Raw genomic sequence first — 20837 nt, forward strand, 5'->3', positions numbered from 1 at the left:
AATACGCTTGATGACATTGAAATTCGTACTCTGATATTGTTAGCAAAAGTTTATGATTTTATAGGAATTTTCTCGATATATATTAGCGTATACTTAATTACGTCATCATAATTGTGCATATCTTATACTTGAATATTGAATATCAGTTTTTAGAGTTCTGCCAGTATCAAATGATGCTTAAATATGCTTTGACAGTAGCAAGAATATTACAGGTTTTAATATGCAGAGAATTTTACATTACACCCCCCCCCTCCCCAGCAAAACAGATAAGCTCAGCTTGCGTACATTACACCTCTCCCCCAAGCAAAAACATAAAACTCCGCTTGCGTCCCTCCAACTTTGGAAACTGTACGTGCGAGGACTCTCCATTTTGAAGGTCGTGTGGTGTAACGTAATCAAACAGCCCAACATGTTTGTACTCACGATTACTACACTACATTCTCTATCGAGCATTTGAAATGCCAATCACATCCCACTCGTGATAAATATATCAACGAATGAAACAGCTGTACACCCAATGTGATCATCAATTTCCGTTGTGTCCTTTCATTACAATGTTCTTGTCAATCCAATATATTTCCTCAATATATGTTGAAGGTCAAACCTATCTCTTCATCTGCATCAGTCTGTCTATCGTAAGTACATCGGTTATATTAAATCTACCCAAATTTGCAAGTGTTTCATTTCAACGTTATTACCTTCACGTAGCGATTAGCCATCATACATATTTGCCTGTCCTGTCAATATAAATATGTGCCAGCCTAGCATATTACACTGTTGATCAGTGGTGCTCTTCTCTGATCTGTTCTTCAATATCACTGTCACACTATTTATGTTCCTATTATGCTATTCTCTGTTCCTTGGTTCTGTTTGAGCTATGCCATTCTGATCTGTTTCTTTTACACTGCTCTTATTAAATGTACACCAATCTGTCCGACCGTAAACAGCCAAGGCCATACCTCAGACGCCCACTACTCAATTTCAACCAAACCTGGCACACATGTCAATCACTATTAGAGAACATATGCCTGTTACTCAATTTTGTGGTCTTGACCTACATGACAAAATGGCGGCCCTGTTTGTCTTAAAAATACACATTTTGCCCAAAAACATGACACATACAAATGTCATTTAAGTGTCTACCCATATCAAGGATGTGCTTTCTAATGAGACATTTGATCATTTACCTTGTCACGTTCAACTAGATGTTTTAATTGACCACCCTGTCATCCAATCAACTATACTATTTCACAGGAAAAACTATGTAGATATGCCAGAACTGAAAAGGAAAAGGAGACGCTAAGTAATAACGTCTTGAACATAATCTCTTCCGATTTGCGATTATTATAGAAAGAAGCTCTGTCAGCCATCGATACTAATACTACATAAGAAATTGATGACAGATAATGGTAAAGTTTCAGAAAGCTTGCATTTGGTCTTTGTTAACGTTTGTGTAGATAATTATAGTGTTTACTTGCCAGTGTCATCGCAAAGATGATTGCTTAGTACTAATTGTATATTTTGTACAGGTTCCAAATTTTAGTATGAGTAGTAATTTTTGTCGGAGTTCAGATACAGTCAATTTCAGCCACCCCCCCCCCACCCCCCCCCCCCCATCCAATCATGTCTTCTATGTCGGTGTGACTATAGGCCAATACCTGTAAGACTTTCTTGTATACAAAATTTAAGCTTAGGACAAAGAACATATATTGCACAATATTCGCTGTGTGTGTGTATATATATAAGTATACGCTCTGCCACTGCGGTATAGAGCACTGTCTTAGCAGATTGATACTCACCGAGTTATATATATATATATATATATATATATATATATATATATATATATATATATATATATATATATATATATATATATATATATATATATATATATATATATATATAATCGTTAGATTTATAACTTTTTAGTATGGTAATGATTTATCTATGTCAAGCTTTCCAGTGATTCAACTACAAATCTGTCTTTAATGGTTCAGTTGACGGCACCGTATCAATTTACCCGTTATAGCCGCGTTAACAACACACGGTAGCATTACAGTGAATATCTGGTTACTTCTTACATGTTCAGTTTGACTTCAAAACATCTATCATAAAACATGTTTACGTTACAGAATACAACTGCACAGCTTGTATTGATTATGCATGCATTAATATAATACATTCCACCAAAGGCGAATGATGATATCGTCCAATAATAGATTGGTTCCTGCTCTATAATTAGTACTATGGCATTTCTTCGTATGTCTGCGATTGATTCATTCTATGTGTATCCTATTGCCAGACTTAGTGATAAGGTTTTTTGACTAATGCGACATTATCGATACATGCAGCGTTGCATTCGAGTCATTAAGTCATGCACGTAGTACTTAACCCCAGTGTAGCTACTTGTAACGATCGACTACTGCATGTAATGCGTTTCCCTTACAGATATATTTTAGGATGCATATTAAATCAAATTGATGGTAGAGTGAGAGGAGCAGCTGAAATTTTATTTTATTCGAACATCAGTTGGGGACGGGAGAGGGGGGATGAGCAAAATGCAATGACTATAAAATCATGAAATTACAGATCGGGAAATATGGAAGAGGGAGTTGTGCACAGAAGGTCTTAGAACTAGAAATAGTAAGAACTGGCGTGGCTTACGTGACGATAGTAGCTTAACCACTTCACTATTGTGTATCTGCGAGGTACGTATAAAATGGACGTACGTATGTTTCGATCGGTTAACAAAAGTTGAAGTCTGTATCGATTACTTGTTTTCAAGGACCATATGTAGTATACGAAGGAAGGAGGAGGGCAAACTAATCCATTCAGATTTCAAGTACCTTGTCTTACAGCAATGGAGATATATGCCCGGTGACAGTCCCAAACTCCGCCGCTTTTCACTCTCTACTTCGTAGTATATAGCTACTTTCTGGTAAGCTTTAAATGGTCTATCCGATTAAATACCTACTACTAGGAAAATACAGAAGACTTTAAACAAACCCATCTTAAAGGGACCTACAATGTTATCCCGTAAAAAATGCGAAATAACACAGACGCCACCGTCAGGCCTGTTGTGAAAGTTGAAATCTATCTGATACTATCAATATACTGTTACTACCCTACTGAGGAATAGCTAGCGAATAGCTCACAAAGGTTGTTCGCATTATTATGCGTACATACCTCTGACCCAGAAATTTTTTATGACCAGATAACAAAATCTTTACGACCAATTACACAGATTGTTTTAGCTGCGAAGGGTGATAAACAGGATGTGCATCGTTTTTATCTTGATATGTTTATTTCTAATTCCAAGTCGTATTATTTATGTTTATTGTTTTTACTAAGATATTCGTAAAATGCCTTTTTTGTAAGAAAGAGTCGTGTACTAATTTGCAACTTCAATGTCTCACTAAATTCGTAAATAACACTTCCTAAACAGTATCGTTACCATTTACACCTTCACTCACAGTATAGTCAAAGTCGTTACTCTAGAAGTCCTGAGATGTATGAGATGCAATTTAAATTTCATCTACAGCCACCCACACAGTCATTAACATCATGTCTTTTGTTAATCAATCACAAAATTCTAATCCAATAACACTGTCCCTCATAAAGTTAGTGTTTATTGGGGCGGTTATGTAATGTCCAAAATATGGTATATTTGTCAGCTCAAGATGCTACTTACACACTGTTTACGTCACCATAACAGTTTGGGTTCACTCAGTCTGATTGGATGAAAAACCTTTATTCTGATTGAAGGACTTGGCATCCAGATTAAAATAACACGAACTTTTCCGACCAAAAGTTGTCGATAAAACCTTCTTGGTTTTCTTGGTTTAAACATCATATTTATGAAATTTTTTATGAATTTCCTACACGGTTGTTTTAAGAGTCGGTGACTTCATTTTCGTCAAAATTGACCAATTTTACTCAAAATCCCCAATACCTCCCTAAGCCATATTGCATGTAGAAGTGACCTATATCATTTGCAAATGATATCGACAAAAATTCACCGTCAATCATAAAACCACCGGGCCCTTTTACTTTTACGGCAACAGTTACTTGGGTTTGCAAGAACGGTAATCGAGAGGGGAATCCCGAGGGAGAGAGAAAATATCAGGTGCAAAAGCCAAGCATCCGCTACGAAATCTTATACATACTGAGCCTACGGAGACAATTTTGACAGGAAAAGATATGAAATGCGAGACTAGAGAGGAAGATAAAATTTACTGCACTTTAGAGTAAATCGGGTCTTATCGTGCAATGACGTTCTACATTAATCCCATATGATAATAAAAAATGTCTTTATTTCCATCTTCTTTTTATCGTTACTGTCTCCGTTTGCAATATAAACCATCTAATAATATGTAAAATTTAGACAGCTTTGGAAACGGATCATCCATCATTCAATTCAGAAATTAAATTAAATCAAATTACAAATCTATGATGGGTATGTCTGAAATTTTACTTTCATCAATGATGTAGGTCATTAAAGGTAGATTAATTTCTAAGAATGGTTACGTGGTTTAATTTATTGAATTTCGGAATGTAGATTCGTATTAGTCGACGATATTTCCATCAGGCAATAACGAACAACTAATCACAATCGTGAGCTTCTGACCGATATAAAGCAAGAGAGAGAGAGAGAGAGAGAGAGAGAGAGAGAGAGAGAGAGAGAGAGAGAGAGAGAGAGAGAGAGAGAGAGAGAGAGAGAGAGAGAGAGAGAGAGAGAGGGAGGGAGGGAGGGAGGGAGGGAGGGAGGGAGGGAGGGAGGGAGGGAGAGGGAGGGAGGGAGACAGACAGACAGACAGACAGACAGGATTTTTGTAGGAAAACAGAAACGACTGTACTCCTTCGTGAAATCAACCTTTAACTTATTATCATAATGGTCGTCAGACTTATCACAAATGAACAACTATTTATGAAAATACTATCCACTTATAACAAAAAAGCCTAATATTTTAAAGTTTTAAGTTAAGATTACATGTAACAACATTTACATTCTAATCTTGTTTTGCATCGGAGTGTATCATATTTGTGCGAGGTTTCAATGAAAAAGGCTGCCACGTTACTCTAGAGACGGGGGAAGTGTCGATACACGTAGATAATGGTCAGGGCATTGATGGTCAAACGGACGAAAGAACTGTGATTTCTACCTCCAAATATTCATCTGAAATATCTCAGTGTTCTCTTTAAAAAAAATAAAAAAAGAACATGATTGAATACAAATAGATAAACAGAACATCTAGTACTTAAACTGAAACATTTGATAAAATGCAATAACATTGTAATTTGCAAGAGTGGATTGTTTGTAGAAATCATTTATTTATAGGCAGTTACCAATGCTCCAAATGAGAGAAAAAACAAATGCAAGACGCTATGTATTTACAAATGCCGGATATTTGGTTAACGATCCTTGCAATTTTCATTGTCAACTGAAATCAAAGTGACTTTTCCAACAATTTCGGTTACTAAGATTCAACACTGGGAATCAACTCATCATGTCTACAATCACTCCCCGTAGGGACCGACTTTTTGTCGTCTCTCCGTCACTTGTGAATTGCAGCAAATGCCGTACACAATACACTCAAGGTGTTTTTCAGGGATATAGTCATCAGTGGGGTTGATAATACCTGGTTATATCTGAACAGATCTTCATTCATCTATTCACCCAGTGTGCTTTATTTACCGCGACAAAATCTTTCAGGGAGCAACCGGTGTAATTTCAGCTGAATCGTGCAAATTGCCTCCGAGGAAAGGCAGAAAAGTCGTTAGTTGTAAATATCAAATGTCATAGACAACATATTACAAAATTGCCTTTTTACCTCGAACCCAAGCTTGTTGATTATAGACACGAAGTTTTGCCGACTTGCTGAATTCCACTTACCATCTTCATCTTACATCATTTCTGTGACGCCAATACAAGGTACAAAGGAGGCGATGAATGTCGGCGACAGCGCCAGGCAGACATTTGGAACGGATTTCTTACGATTAGTAGAGCAAACGTTCATTCACCTGTACGATGGTGATTACTTGCTTCGAGGTTGTTATGCATTAGCTACGACATTACCGCCGTACCAGTTAATGGTTATGTTATCTTTTCAAGCCTCTTTACAGAATTTGTAACGCTGAGTGATTGTGGAACGGCAAATACTAGTTAATGATTTGTACAAAGTAGTTGCTGTGTGTCATTCGTATGCATTCGGCTTGATGAGAAAAACTCTCTCCCCCCTCCCCCCCCCCTCTCTCTCTCTCTCTCTCTCTCTCTCTCTCTCTCTCTCTCTCTCTCTCTCTCTCTCTCTCTCTCTCTCTCTCTCTCTCTCTCTCTCTCGTTAGTAAGTAATATAGTAATATACACCTTTTTCTTGTAACACTTACAGATGTGTCTACATGTACATATATACAGTTCTTGAGTCTCCATACCGTTTAATTCTCATACCTGTTTGATAATCTTATTGATCCAGTTTCCATCCTTGCTTTCTTTTTTCTCACGCAACCAAATCAACCACATCACATTTGACATACTTATTCAATAATATATCATTTCACGGAAATGTACAAGTGTTTGTTTGTTTGTTTGTTTGTTTGTGTGTGTTTGTTTGTTTGTTTGTTTGTTTGTTTGTTTGTTTGTTTGTTAAAAACACGTGCATGATGCGCGAGATCGTATCCATCACAAGTTCCAACCCCTTTTTCTAACCATTATGTTAAGATTTTTGATTTATTGGAATCACTTACTTTACTTTTGGAAACATTCTTCCGTAAATTATCACGTTTCTACACTGAAACTGAGTTTTACTTGCTTGCTGCACTTGTTGGGTAGCATGAGACCCCGAAGTGCGCACGCGTGAACTTAGCGGACGTCTTCTCGATCGACTGCTGAGCTTTACTGATTAAATTTAATTGGTCGATCTTCCTATGAGGACATAATGTACCTGTGCGCCTACATATCCTAAAACAACACAATACCTGACGAGAATCAATCACAATCATACAACATTATGAGGAGATTGTGTGTGTTGATGTGTTGATAGACGCAATGTGCACGTCAATACGTTGCAAGGATTAAAGTGATATTCATGATAACGGATAGTCGACTTGCGAATTCCTTGTCAATTACCACATAGCTCATATACAAGCAACGTCTATGGTTCAGTGAACAAGGTCGTATCAATAGAGGCAGACATACATTGATTCTGATATTTTATCGCGGTCTCTTATCTTGAGTGAGAAGCAGCGAGAATATTAAAAACAATACCAAATTTGATTGTGGTTCACGCAATTCTTTTATCACTTTGCTTATATCTGTGGAAGTTATAATGTAACAGTAACAGTTGTAGTAAACGTTATAATGTGTAGTGTTTTGTCAGTAAAATGACTTACGAGAGCTGAGCTCCTGTGGTGTTTATGCTTTGATAAGTTATAAGACTAATTTCATTGTATGTCTTAAATTTGCATATACCTTGTGTCATTCCTACAAACAAGCAAACGCATCAATGTTTTTTCGCAGGTTGTAAACCCTTTAAACTTTTTGTTACTTTGTTCAAGAAAACTCCAACCACATAGCTCATATCATCAGGTAAAATCAATTTTAAAAGACTGCAGTCACCGTACAAATGTTTAAAATTATAGAGTTCAAACATATATCAAAATTTAGTCATTTTAAAATCCAATATGGCCGTCGAAAACTTAGTCTGTGAGATACGACATTAAAAAGACGAACTTACGAATGTCATATCACTTCAAAAGGACCCAGGACAAACTTTCATATGGTAAGATTTGGAGAGAATCAAAGAACTTTGATTTATAGGGAAATTTATCACTGAGGTGAAGCCTTTCAAAGTGTTTAGTTTAGTATAAGTGTACACCACATATAACTCAGACCCATGTCGTGGGTAATTCATAGAGTACACATGTTGACCTTTGTGTGGGAATGAATCTGATTCAATTGCCATACTTAACCTCTATACTCCAAACTGTATATTAACATTCAAACCAGTTAATCAAATCTCAAAATGCCTTCTTTGCATTGTTAGAACTATTGATTGCATAGTAGGGATTTCAACAGGGGTTTCAGTATATTGACTTCTTTTTTAGCTACACATGTAATATGGGAATAGAGTATTTGTTAAACTTGTATATGTAAAAGCACTGTAAAATGGCAGGAAAATCAATTTTGGGGTGATTTACGTGTCATGTGTTTGACTATTCTTAAAGGTCCTGTAAGTTAAATGTAATTTGAGATGTCGTTATCGACAGTGGTCCATCGAATCCTAGGGAGAGTGACACTTTAAACCAAGCGAGAAAGCGATGCAATGGGTTCGTAACTTTGGGGTAGAATCCTTGTACGCAGCAACGACCAACAAACTTTCATGTAGCTTCTTGACCTTCCGTTTGTTTTATGCGAAACGTTGTAATAATCTCGTGCAACTCCACTGAAAGCCTCCCCCAAGGCTTTGCTCTAGTAGTGTCTTAGAAATGCTACATTTACATTCAAAATCGGTTCGTAGGGTATTGTAGTTAATAATGTATTAGACCAAGGACACTTCCTAAGAGATACGGGTCATAGCTTTGAGATAATATCTGATACCGATATCACCCATGTTGTGTATGTTGCTTGATATTGTTTCATCTAATTCAGCGAGATCAACTCTGTCTTATTACAAAATAATATCCTGTAGGACTATATCTACTAATCTTCCATGTTTTACCTACGTCATACGAGTCCCATAGATGTGTTTTGTGTTTGTCACCTGAATAAAATATGACATGACTACCTAAGTTACCTAGCTTATATAAGCTTGACAATGCTGTTATATCGAGTCAGTATGTCCAGCTAAGTTGTAGGTAGTCACGTCTTTGGGCTATCTAATATAAAGTTGACTTGATTTATATTGTTTGGACTAAATCTTGATGTTACATAGTACTTTCTCGGTGCTCTGATATAAAAAAAAAATCATCGTGTTCGCGCCAAAACACCATGTCGTCAGTACTAGCATTTTCCCACCAAAATTTAGATATACAAAATCGTTCTTGTTTCGTAATTTTAGTGTAATTTAAACTTATTCAGAATGAAATGATTAATATCATCTAGAAGTTAGTTTATGTTTATGAATTAAAAATGTCATTATTATTATATAAGTGTCCCTTTAAAACATGGGGGTAATGACTCGGACATTAACAAAATAACGCGGTGTAACTACGTACATGGTGAGGAATACAAGTTTAATTAGATGTATATGTTACCTACTTCTGAGAAGAAAGACGTTCTACCTACTGTCATTGAAATGGGGTAATGTTATGGGTCTGTTTGTCTGTGTCGTGAAATCAGATATGTATATGAGAGATGTTTTGTACCTCCGTAAGGGGTATATGATGGGGGTTATGTTGTCTGTTTGTTTGTTTGTCTGTGTGTATTGATGGCTTCTGGATGTCTGCGTCTGGCTGGCTGGCTGTCTCTGCCTGCCAATCTGTCTGACTATTTGTCTGTCTGTCTGTCTGTCTGTCTGTCTGTCTGTCTGTCTGTCTGTCTGTCTGTCTGTCTATTTATCTGTCTATTAGTCTGTCTGTCAGTCTGTCTGTCTTTGGTCACAATATCTCGCAAACTACTGACTTTGAAACTGTATTCAAGACACATCTTCATGGGAAACCTTTGATATTCTAATTTTGTATCTACTTTTTCAAAAAGCTTAGATTGACATGTATTGAAAAAACTTTTGCCAAACAGTGCAGTGTGGGCACAAAAACCACAGCTATACCCATGACATGATTACATTGGTTTTGAATTTTATCCACCGGGATACAGGAATAGTTAAAATATAGAAGGGCGTTATTAATTTGATCAGACTCTATGGTCACATGAGACACGACTACTGGGAAATACCCTACAGAAAAATAAAGTCGTTACGCTGCGATGCATGATGTTAGGTAATCGGAGTAATTCCTTCAGCTCATTTATTCATGCCTGGAACGTTAAAAATAAATTCAGAAAGTTCAAAGGTCAACTTGCACTGTTTTCTTTAATCGAAACAGTATGATGATTGCAAGATTAATTGTGAAATATACACGATGGCTTAAATTGCAATGTATAATGTATTTCTTTTTTAGTTCATTTCATCATGTCTAGGAATGTATCATACAACATTCTGAAACTGAGTGGGTGTTTGTTAGAAGATATATTATAAACAAGATAAAGTAAACTTTCCTTTTAATAAAAAAAATGAATGTTAAATGAAATAAAATCCGTTGGTTTAATTCACTTTCACTTGATAGTACAGAGTTGGAAGTGATCAGAAATTAGGCGGAAGTGACGTAAACGCCGTGTGATACAACTTCCGTTAAACGTGCACTGTAGTTTAACGGAACTTCCCTACCAAGGTCCGTATGTCACTTCCGCTGTTCTGAGTTCTGATCGATGCCAGCTCCATACTGATAATTGAATGTGAATGAAACCCAACACATTTAACATTATTTAACATCCAGATTTTTCTAAACATAGTGAATTCACAAGATATCATTTCGTTCTAAATGGTAATTTGATATAGAATTACATGGTTTCATTCAGGTTTATTAAAGAAATCAAATGGACCTGGTATCATTTCATATTTCTTTACCAGGATTAAACAATCTGACAAGGCTTTTCGTCAATATCACATTCAGAAAAATGAAAACATTCCAAAATTAATTTTAAAATTAAATTAGTTTTACTGTACATATCCCAAGAGCTCATTTAAAGTAAGAATATTAAAACTAATTAAAATATTTATAACCATAACAATATTATTTGTAAAACATTTTGACATTTTAATTTATAACTTTAAGTTGACTTGACTGTCCGTAGGTTAAATGTCAAAATTGAAGCTCGTTGGGTGTGCGTTACAGGAAGAGGTTAGAAGTGTTTATGAAATATTTCGGACATACAATTTTGTATCTAAGACAGTGTAAGATTTTCGGGAGTGCCAGACTTCAAAAACATTGTGCTTTTCGCCGCCGCTTAAGGGGTCTATCCACCCTGAATGGAAGCTTGTTTTCAGTTTGCCCTTGAATAATATCTAGATTATAAATACTAAGTAACTTGTCTTAATGTCCAATAGTAGAGAAGTCAAATTTGAGGGGGGGAGAGGAGGGGGTGTGGTGGTGGTGGTGGTGGTGGCGGCGACGGCGGTGGTGGTGGTGGTGGTGGCGGCGGCGGTGGCGGCACCGGTGGTGGTGGTGGTGGTGGTGGTGGTGGTGGTGGTGGTGGTGGTGGTGGTGGAGGTGGAGGGGAACAGGAAGAGGAATCTAGAATCCTCACCAGTAATAACACCCTGTCAAAATTTAAACAGTATATAAACATTAAGAACAAATGAACCGGGGAACTAAATGACCACACATTAAAAAATTGAGTCAAGCAATAAAACGTCAACCGGCATTACTTGATTTAGGGTATACAATTTGTCGTAAATTGAATAAGTATTGCCTTAAACCATTTCACGGTTGCTGATAATGCAGTAGTAATTATGTATGCGAATACACACTGTGATACAGTTTCAACTTATTCTTTCAACTGAACACAGTATCCCATATAAATCCACCAGCCTGTCCGGTTTTAATTAGCAAACAATCCTTCAATTTGACTTAAATAGCTACTTAGACAGATGTCTCCCACTAGCGGCGTTCTCATTCATTATGATCATATGATCCAGTTAGATTACTTACCAGTTATTTGGATTTGATGAAATCGGCTATATTAGCTCATCAAGTCCAACCAGACTATAAAGTCGATTCCTTGTAAACCAATTTCATTTGTATGATTACTAATAAGTAGTTCATCTCGTTGACGTGATTCGTCAGTGTGAATGGGTCGCTTTTTATTATTTGGGGATCAAAATTGTATAACACGTCTTATACATGGCGCATGCGTCGTGATGCACCCGTTGAATATGTAGAAGGAAGAAATACTAGATCTTCTAAATTGGAAATTTAAAGTTAAACTTAGTCATTTGAAAAGTAGACACGCTATCGAGAAAAAACAATTGGAATGCTATCCGGAGAGACATGTAAATAACCACTGACATGAATAATTTGATTGAAATGTAAAACGTTCATCGACTTGGACATGATTTCAATTTTTTCAAATTAGAAAATATGCACACGGTCAAGAAACAATTATTAACGCCATAGTAAACATGGCACGGTAAACCATGAAAATGTAGCTTTATTTATTGTATTCTGTATCAAGATAATTATTGTGATTGATAAAATAAATGACAGAAATAAATGAATAAAATGCACCGATGTGAGAGAACAAAAATAATTCTGTATAACACATATGAGCCGGTGAAGACATGATGAGAATGCAGCAAGCTGATGTCATCGTCGTATACCACAGCCTCGTTTACGGCGTAGTCTTTATTTCACAGTGCAGTGTCGACGTAAGAAATAACAGTTCGGCTTTGCGAGAATGGCTGATGTGAATAAGTCCATATACTTCACCGGTACCAGTCCGCACGACGTGTGCATAGAACGTTTTAAAAAGCAGAAGAAACAACTAAACGTTAACAGTCGATTATAACACTTCTGTTACAATACTCAATAGCACACTTTCTCATGCATGAAGTCATAATTTTCTTTGGTTAATTTTTACTTGATTAGTATTGCTACAATCGTAATACCAATGACTTATTATAGAACACAAAGCCCATGTCATGTGTAACCACAATGAATGGACATTTGCCAGTACAATAAGAAACATGATATTTAGGACTTGAGTACAAAAATTGATTTTTACCTTGCAAAAAATTATTATATCATTACGGTTATAAGTGAAAACTTGAAATTCGTCAATCAATACAAACATGCCGTGGTTTTATGAAAAGATGTTTTATTGAATATTATAGTGATGCGAGTTGTAGAGTTGAACGGTATAAGTATGGATAGTTCAGACGTTACACTCTAGCACTCACACTCTCATACTCTCGTACGGGATCGTTCAGGTCCAAGTCGGGAATTAGTCACAACTGAGAAGATATTTCGGCTTGCCAGAATCACCTAACCGAGTCCTTCTCTCCTCTCCTCTCTCTTCTCTGATTCTGGATATTTTATTCTTACTTTAAGTATACTTCGAATACCATGGAATTTACACAACGACTATATAAATAGCAAGTCACACCCTAAGATCATGCCATCATAAAAGTTATTATGTACTTTTCTCTAACCAATCATCTGAATTTCAGTTACATCATGTTTGCCCAGATTCGTCATCGCCAGTCTACATCTGACCTATGGCCTGCAATGCCGAAAAGTAGAATTTATTCCCATAATTCCGAAATACGATATTTTGGATCGTAACAATAGTGTAATATATGGCCTGTAATCGTCGATAGAAATCATGTCGAGTTTCTTTTCAATATCTTCCAGTTGTTAAAAGTTCTACGACAATTAGTATAATTAATATTGTTGAACAACATTCACGTTCCACGCCTCTTATTACTATAAACTTAATTGAGAACCATCTGTGTTTTCTGAGGTCATCTGAGGCAATATCAACCTTAACAGTGACTTTCACCCAGTCTCAAACTATCGAATTCTATCCATATATCCTAACACATTTATTAATAACTTTAAAATCGAGGTTTGGGTTTTGGCAAAACTGACATTAAAGTTTAGAAATTTTGTCCATGCCCCCCCCCCCCTCCCTTTCGGAGTCTCCGCTCGCAACATTTGTATTCATAAAGGTTACTCCCCCACTCTCATCCTCGCCACACGCACATGCACGCACGCGCGCGCACACACACACACCCACACACACACACACACACACACACACACACACACACACACACACACACACACACACACACACAGTAAATGATGGCATGCGAGGGATATGAGGCCCTTCGGGTGAGTGTGTTTCAAGTTTCGAATCGAATCGTCATGTCGGAAATGGAATTCGAAGTATTGTCTTTTTCCGGGGTACATTGTAACCATCAATTGCTTCGTTTTCTCAAGTCTTCTTGGCAAAACAAACTTGTTTTCAGGTTGTTGATTTCTTTCTTAATATGTTTAAATCATTTTAACTGTCAACAGTCATCAATGATATATCTAATCGTTAATTATGTATTTTATTACAGGGTCACGAATTAGCAATATTCGAATCATGTGTGGTCGATTTCGATATAGGATATCATTACATCACGCTGTCTCTACATGATATATCAGGTAAGTAATCAAATATCATTCGTACGCAGACGAACATTTCCCGCCAAAATTCACAGTAATACACATTTTTTTTTCATTTACTCGCACGTTTTTTTTTCCTCTTCAAGCTTAAAAGATATTATGGGTTAAAATTAGGATATTTATTTTTTTAATTTTTAATTGATAAAACACAATTCACTGGAAATTGGGGGGGGGGGTCGCTATTCTTTTCGAAGTAGAAAGACGAGGTAATTTTTAAAATAAATAATTAGAAATCTAAGATAAATACCCATTTCTCATCCATATTGAAAAATTTCCCGTTCTAGAATGGAACATACATGTATACAAAAAAAAAACATTGTTTGAGTTGTAAATTTAGCCATAAGACTTATGCATCTTTTACAAAACATTTCACGAAAATTTACCAAAAATTGTCGTCGGATTCGATTTGGAAGCAAACTTTAATAAATTTCGAACAAACTAGGAATAAATATAAACATTAGTTATCAGAAACGGTTCTTGCCTAGTTTGAATTATTTTGGCGGGAAATACTTGTTACAGAAGAGAAGTTCTTGAACACAGGAATTCTCTTGGCGGGAAAATGTGACAGTAGAACTAATACAACTTTATTTTAGTCCAGTGCGTCAATGTATAATATCAAACTACAAAATCATGCTAAGGAAACATTTTGACGACAGAGTTCGATTTGTGTCAGCATTCACTGTTTATCCCAAGGGGACAGTATTCTAATTGCTCTCAATGTGGCGGTAAAAGATGACATGGATTCCGTGGATTAGAGTGGACACAAAACATGGTTCATTTGGGTCTTGTGAATATAAAACACACACATGCAGAGATTTGGCAAGAAATTGTTATATAAAGCGTTGGCGCAGACAAAATACTGAAATTATGAAATTTTATGATTTCGACTTCTACAAATATAGCAGTGTGACACATAATGAATGATAGAAAAGAACATGATTACATAATTATTTTGACAATAGAGGCACTGAACCGGTTGCTATGGCAATGAGGCTTAGAAAAATGGCATTCCTACACTATAACTCGTACGCGGTGCGGTAGTACCACTGACAATGTGGTAGTACACATATGGCCTCTTATGCAGGCTGCCAACACTGCAGTTCTTCTAACAAAAACCCAAAAAGTGCACCCTCAATAGGATTTGCATATTATATATGCTGTCAGTGCCATTGGTTCCCTCGAATACTCATTAAATATCGAGCATTCACTAAGCTGAATCAACAGTCCTTTGTCTCATAGGTATTTTTTTATCCCATCAGTTTTCATCTAAATCTGTCACCAATTTGTTGAGATATCCAGCTTACAGACAGACAGACAGACAGACAGACAGACAGACAGACAGACAGACAGACAGACAGACAGACAGACAGACAGACAGACAAACAAACAAACAAACAAACAGGCAAATGGAAAAAGACAGCCTTTGATAGAAACATGACCTCCGTCAAAGCTCGTTAACTAATTAGCAAAATATTGAGATTACACGTTAATGCAAAGATAAAGATTATGAGGTGTAAATTGTTCATTGGCCTATTACATTGCAATATATTATATATCTTAACATGTTTTTTTTCAACTTTTAAATGTTTTAATATTTTACTTTGTCATTTATTTTTGGTTTAGTAAAATTCGAATTTGTATTTTAAACTACCGAACTCTCTCCTGATCAATCAATCAATCAATCAATCAATCAATCAATCAATCAATCAATCAATCAATCAATCAATCAGTCATCAGTCAGTCAGTCAGTCAGTCAGTCAGTCAGTCAGTCAGTCAGTCAATCAATCGGGCAGTCAGTCAATCAGTCAGTCAGTCAGTCAGTCCGTCAGACAGTCAGACAGACAGACAGTCAGTCAGTCAGTCAGTCCGTCAATCACTCAGGCAATCAGTCAGTCTTTCAGTCAGTCAGTCAGTCAGTCAGTCAATTAGTCAGTCTAACACTAGTAGCGAAAAAGATATATCATCAATCGATCGATCAATCAATTTCTGAAGTTAGTATCTTAAACTTATATCTTATAACTTACAGTTTATAACTAAGGCACCAAAAATCGTCAACATTGTCGGTTATCACATGAAACGTTTTTTTTTTTAAATATTTCAAAAACCTCTTATAAAAATCGAATTGAAGCTTGCCACGAAGCAAGCAGCCTCAGTTAGTGATGTTTCTTTATAAGTTTATGAGAACCCAAATTAAGTTGCCTTATTTGACAATAAATGAAGTATCATCAAATTGCTGCAAATACATGTAACTTTCTTACACATCATCGATTCTAAACCCGGATCTTCTTTTTATTGCCGTGGAATACATAACTCGTAATGTTTTACGGTGAGACACAATTTCACAATTCTGAAATGTTACGGCTGAACAAACATTTCAAGAACATGACAAAACTTGACGTCCTGGAATATTTCTGAAGACTTCCTTACGGTTCGAAAGAGAACAGCTTTCTATATTTAGCCCTAACTATACGATAATTGCGTCTTTTATTTCCCCCTCCAGGTCAAGAAGACTACGAAAGCATGAGAAATTTAACGTATTCTGACGCGGATGCGTTCATAGTATGCTACGATGTCTCTGGGCGACATTCTCTTAAACACGTGGAGTCAAAGGTACGTTGTACAACTCACACGACATTTTAGTTCATATCATATCATGGATGTGTCGTAGCACAGAACACTTATCGCTAATATCTCTCTTAAAACATGCCACACTTGTAGAACGCTAAAACTCATAACATGCTATAAACTCATAATGAACACTTAAAAGTCGACGAGTTTGCAAGCTTTAAAATGTGTTTTAATGGAGTGACACGTTCCACATTTGTATAATTTGGCGATTTGTCTGATTACATACATGTACATAGGCGACATTTATGAGTACTCGCTTAAGAATAAAGTGGCCTGTTCCCGTTGCTCAGTATCGCGTTTTAACTTACAAAACAAATACTTTTAGAAGCTGATTGTTAACTCTGCACTTGAAAAGGGTGAATAATAAAATTAATAGTTCATATGCAGTAGACTTGTATTTTTTTCCAGACATTCCTTCTTCATATTTTGAGTACACAAAACTGGAAAAAAAATAACACGTTTTCGCCGCTGGTCATGGGAAGTGAATTCCAGGAACTCAAAAAGGGTTTGCTAAGATACCATAGAGTACTGAGGTTATGACCTGTATGTCGCCGGCCAACTGGGACCGGTGACTGGAGGGGATAAAGTTTACTGTAATGTATTTTTAAAACAATAGTCCCTAGTTATGAAGATAACTGATTAAAGAAGTTGTTTGTGATTAGGTCAGTCCGGGTCGGCAATTTTCAAGACGAACACAATTCAATGAAAATCTTTGTCTTCTTGACCTTCATGCACGTCTGTTTTCAAGTTTCCGCGGTTATGTCTGCACATATTTCATTAAACTATCACAGAAGGGGTATTCTGACCGACATTTCGTTTGGTTTTGGCAATATTTTTTTCAAAATAAAAACATTGACAAGATAAAATAAAATAAAATAAAATAAAATAAAATAAAATAAAATAAAATAAAATAAAATAAAGTAAAGTAAAGTAAAGTAAAGTAAAGTAAAGTAAAGTAAAGTAAAGTAAAGTAAAGTAAAGTAAAGTAAAGTAAAGTAAAGTAAAGTAAAGTAAAATAAAATAAAATAAAATAAAATAAAATAAAATAAAATAAAATAAAATAAAATAAAATAAAATAAGATAAAATAAAATAAAGTAAAATAAAATAAAATAAAATAAAATAAAATAAAATAAAATAAAATAAAATAAAATAAAATAAAATAAAATACCGACCTGTATACCCTATTTTCTGAGGCCATGTTATCGGAAATACATAATCATTGTTATTTTTTTCTGTCTAGCCTTATAAGTGTCTTTTTTCACTTCACGTTGTCTATAACATCTCATTCATAATACAACCATCTATCATCAGGTTACTTAGAGGTCACCGTTACCTATTTATCAAGATTTCAGATTTACACATCATTACAAAGAGTCGTGTCATTGGGGAATAGAGTGTCCATGAATCATGCATGTCACGGAATGAACCATTTCGCACACTTTCCATATAACTATCACTTGGTGGCGCTGCACAATGTCATCAATGATATACCGATAGGTACATTCGATCACGTACGCATAAAAACAACTCTCATTGCAATTGCCAACGTTAGCCCTTTTGAATTGGCCACACAGTATACGATGTAAGGCTTGTCAATAGTCTTCATTCAAAGCAGTATAGTTTATCATATTGAACGTAAATTTGCATAAGCGAATACTTATTAGCCTCACAATGTGTACTAGATACGTTTATTTTCTCTGACAGCCAATTCCAGTATACTAGTACTACCAAACCAGAGTGACTATAGAGTTTTAATTAGCTAGGCCGTACGATATTGTTTACTACCAAACCAGAGTGACTATAGAGTTTTAATTAGGCAGTGCGATGTTTTTTTTATACCTCTCAAACAAGGTTTGTCACTCGCAAGCCAATACTAGCATTAGTAAAGACTAAAGTGGTATATTTTATCTGACTGTGAACACAAATCAACATCACTGTTGGATAAAACAATGAAGGTTCAAACACAAAACTGTTTATTAGTTTTCAGAGTGAGATAAAACACCTAAACATTTCATTTTCGAGCGCTCTATCAGTGTCTGTATTTTGTGTAATTTGTAACAACAACAACAACAACAACAACAACAACAACAACAACAACAACAACAAGTTATAATTTGAGATGTATTAAACATTGTGCCGCCCAATTGTTTAGTAGTAGCATGTAGGACTTCATATTAAACGGGATTCGAACGAACTCTGTGAATAGCCGACGTTCTATTCCATGCCGGCCATTTAATTCGTGTACTTACAATTTTGTTGGGTACGTATTTTCTCATCAGTGGCTGCCAGAGATTAGACATCGATGTGGTGAAGATGTTCCATTTGTGTTAGTCGGATGTAAAGAAGATTTGAGGCAAACACACAATAATAATGACTTATATAAAACAGCTCTAGAGATGGTTACCCACAAAGAGGTAGGTACTTAAAACTAATCTCACTTAAACCGTTAAAGGGAATGAATGTCTAGTCAGGCTTATTTCTGTATTTGTACGGTCTCGGTTACCCAGCCTCTTGCCGTTGAGGGCGTAACCCTTAATGGCAAGCTGAGAGGCTGGGTAACCAAGACAAGCCTTTCTATTTTTTACTGCTAATAACCTACATATGGTAACGGGTGGTTCCTCAACAACTTAGGGTTTATGGGAAAACTCTGGTGATGAAATCATATTTACCACAGTCTGTACATCTTGAAAAATATAAAGAAAAACACAAACAACATCAATACAACGATTTGATGGGTATTTTCTTTCTAAACAGCTTTTTTCGTGTTCCTGAAAGTGACTCACAATTTGGCTTACTTGATATCGAAGTTCATACATAACTTTAGGCCTATCAGACAAAATATTCTATATTGGGCGTCTACACGCGGTCACACGTACTTTAATTTACTTGTATAACTTGACTTTGACCTTCCATCTTTGACCTTGCAGATTGACCGAGTCGCAGAGAAGTTTGGTGCTTACTCACAATATGAATGCTCAGCAAAAACAGGACGCAATATTCGACAAGTGTTCGAAGCAGCTGCCAAAGCGTGGTTGGAAACACGAGAGGACTTGTACAGTTTTTTCACAGAGGGTCTTTACGCTTAATATATATTTCTGAGTTTGTCAGACATGGACACCTCTACTTCATGGATTTACCTTCAAGTTTATTTACACGTAGTATGTTCACTAACACAGAAACAGGCTACTTTACATTTTACGTTAATTGTGTGCCAAAATATACTCATTGTACAAGAACTTCATGTTGATCATCGATCAGCGGAGAATCGAGATAGAGCAACAATGAAGATGGCCAACTCTCACCGAGTGATGGCGTGATCTACTTGAACTAATAACTCTAACGTATTTTGAATGAAATTACATTGATTGTAACAATAATATTCAATATTCAAAAAAAGAATTATTTTCAGTACCAAAAACATACAAATCGCAAGTTACATAAATTATGTTTTTCATATTTTTTTTTTAAAAGAAAAAAAGAATATACCTTCTTTTTGCAAAATGTTTATGTTACACTTGATATTTTCTGTCAAAAGTGTTTTGTATCGTACAACAAGTCTTATTTCCTTACTTTCCATCCAAGCTGTTCCGAAGCTTGGCGACAAATGAAAAGCCTGAACAGTTGTCGATGAAGGGCGCCACCAGCGGCAGTTGCAAATTAAACGGCAAGACACTAAGTTGGAAGTCCTCACACTTCAGTAGCATGTAGTTTATATATGTATTCTAAATTTTCCACGAATTCGTTCAATCGTCCTTTTTTTCTTTTAGTTTTCATATTCACTATAGAATGAACTTGAACCAGCCATTTGCACTTACAGAAGCAAGTGTGACGTCGCGACCACTGTAGTGTCTAGTACGCGTGAGTCAGTGATTCAGAACTTGTAAAATGAACATCATGCATTGTCCAGAATTGAAAAGGTCGTATATATATAAAACATCCTTAGTATCTAAATGAATATATTTGAAATTACCAATACTTTTAA

At 35.9% G+C, this 20837-nt stretch overlaps 1 protein-coding gene across 1 annotated transcript in view; it reads left to right on the forward strand.

The window, feature by feature from the left end:
* LOC144453982 (uncharacterized) overlaps positions 1-20282 on the forward strand; it is a 36946-nt gene extending 16664 nt beyond the window's left edge. The window contains exons 2-5 of the mRNA XM_078145362.1: positions 14118-14205; positions 16727-16836; positions 19135-19269; positions 19783-20282. Of these exons, the coding sequence (XP_078001488.1) occupies positions 14118-14205; positions 16727-16836; positions 19135-19269; positions 19783-19941 (492 nt within the window). The 3' untranslated portion in view covers positions 19942-20282. The remainder of the gene's footprint in view (positions 1-14117; positions 14206-16726; positions 16837-19134; positions 19270-19782) is intronic.
* Positions 20283-20837: the final 555 nt, after the last annotated feature.

The sequence above is a fragment of the Glandiceps talaboti genome, chromosome 3 (assembly GCF_964340395.1).
Source record: "Glandiceps talaboti chromosome 3, keGlaTala1.1, whole genome shotgun sequence".
NCBI classification, from domain to species: domain Eukaryota; kingdom Metazoa; phylum Hemichordata; class Enteropneusta; family Spengelidae; genus Glandiceps; species Glandiceps talaboti.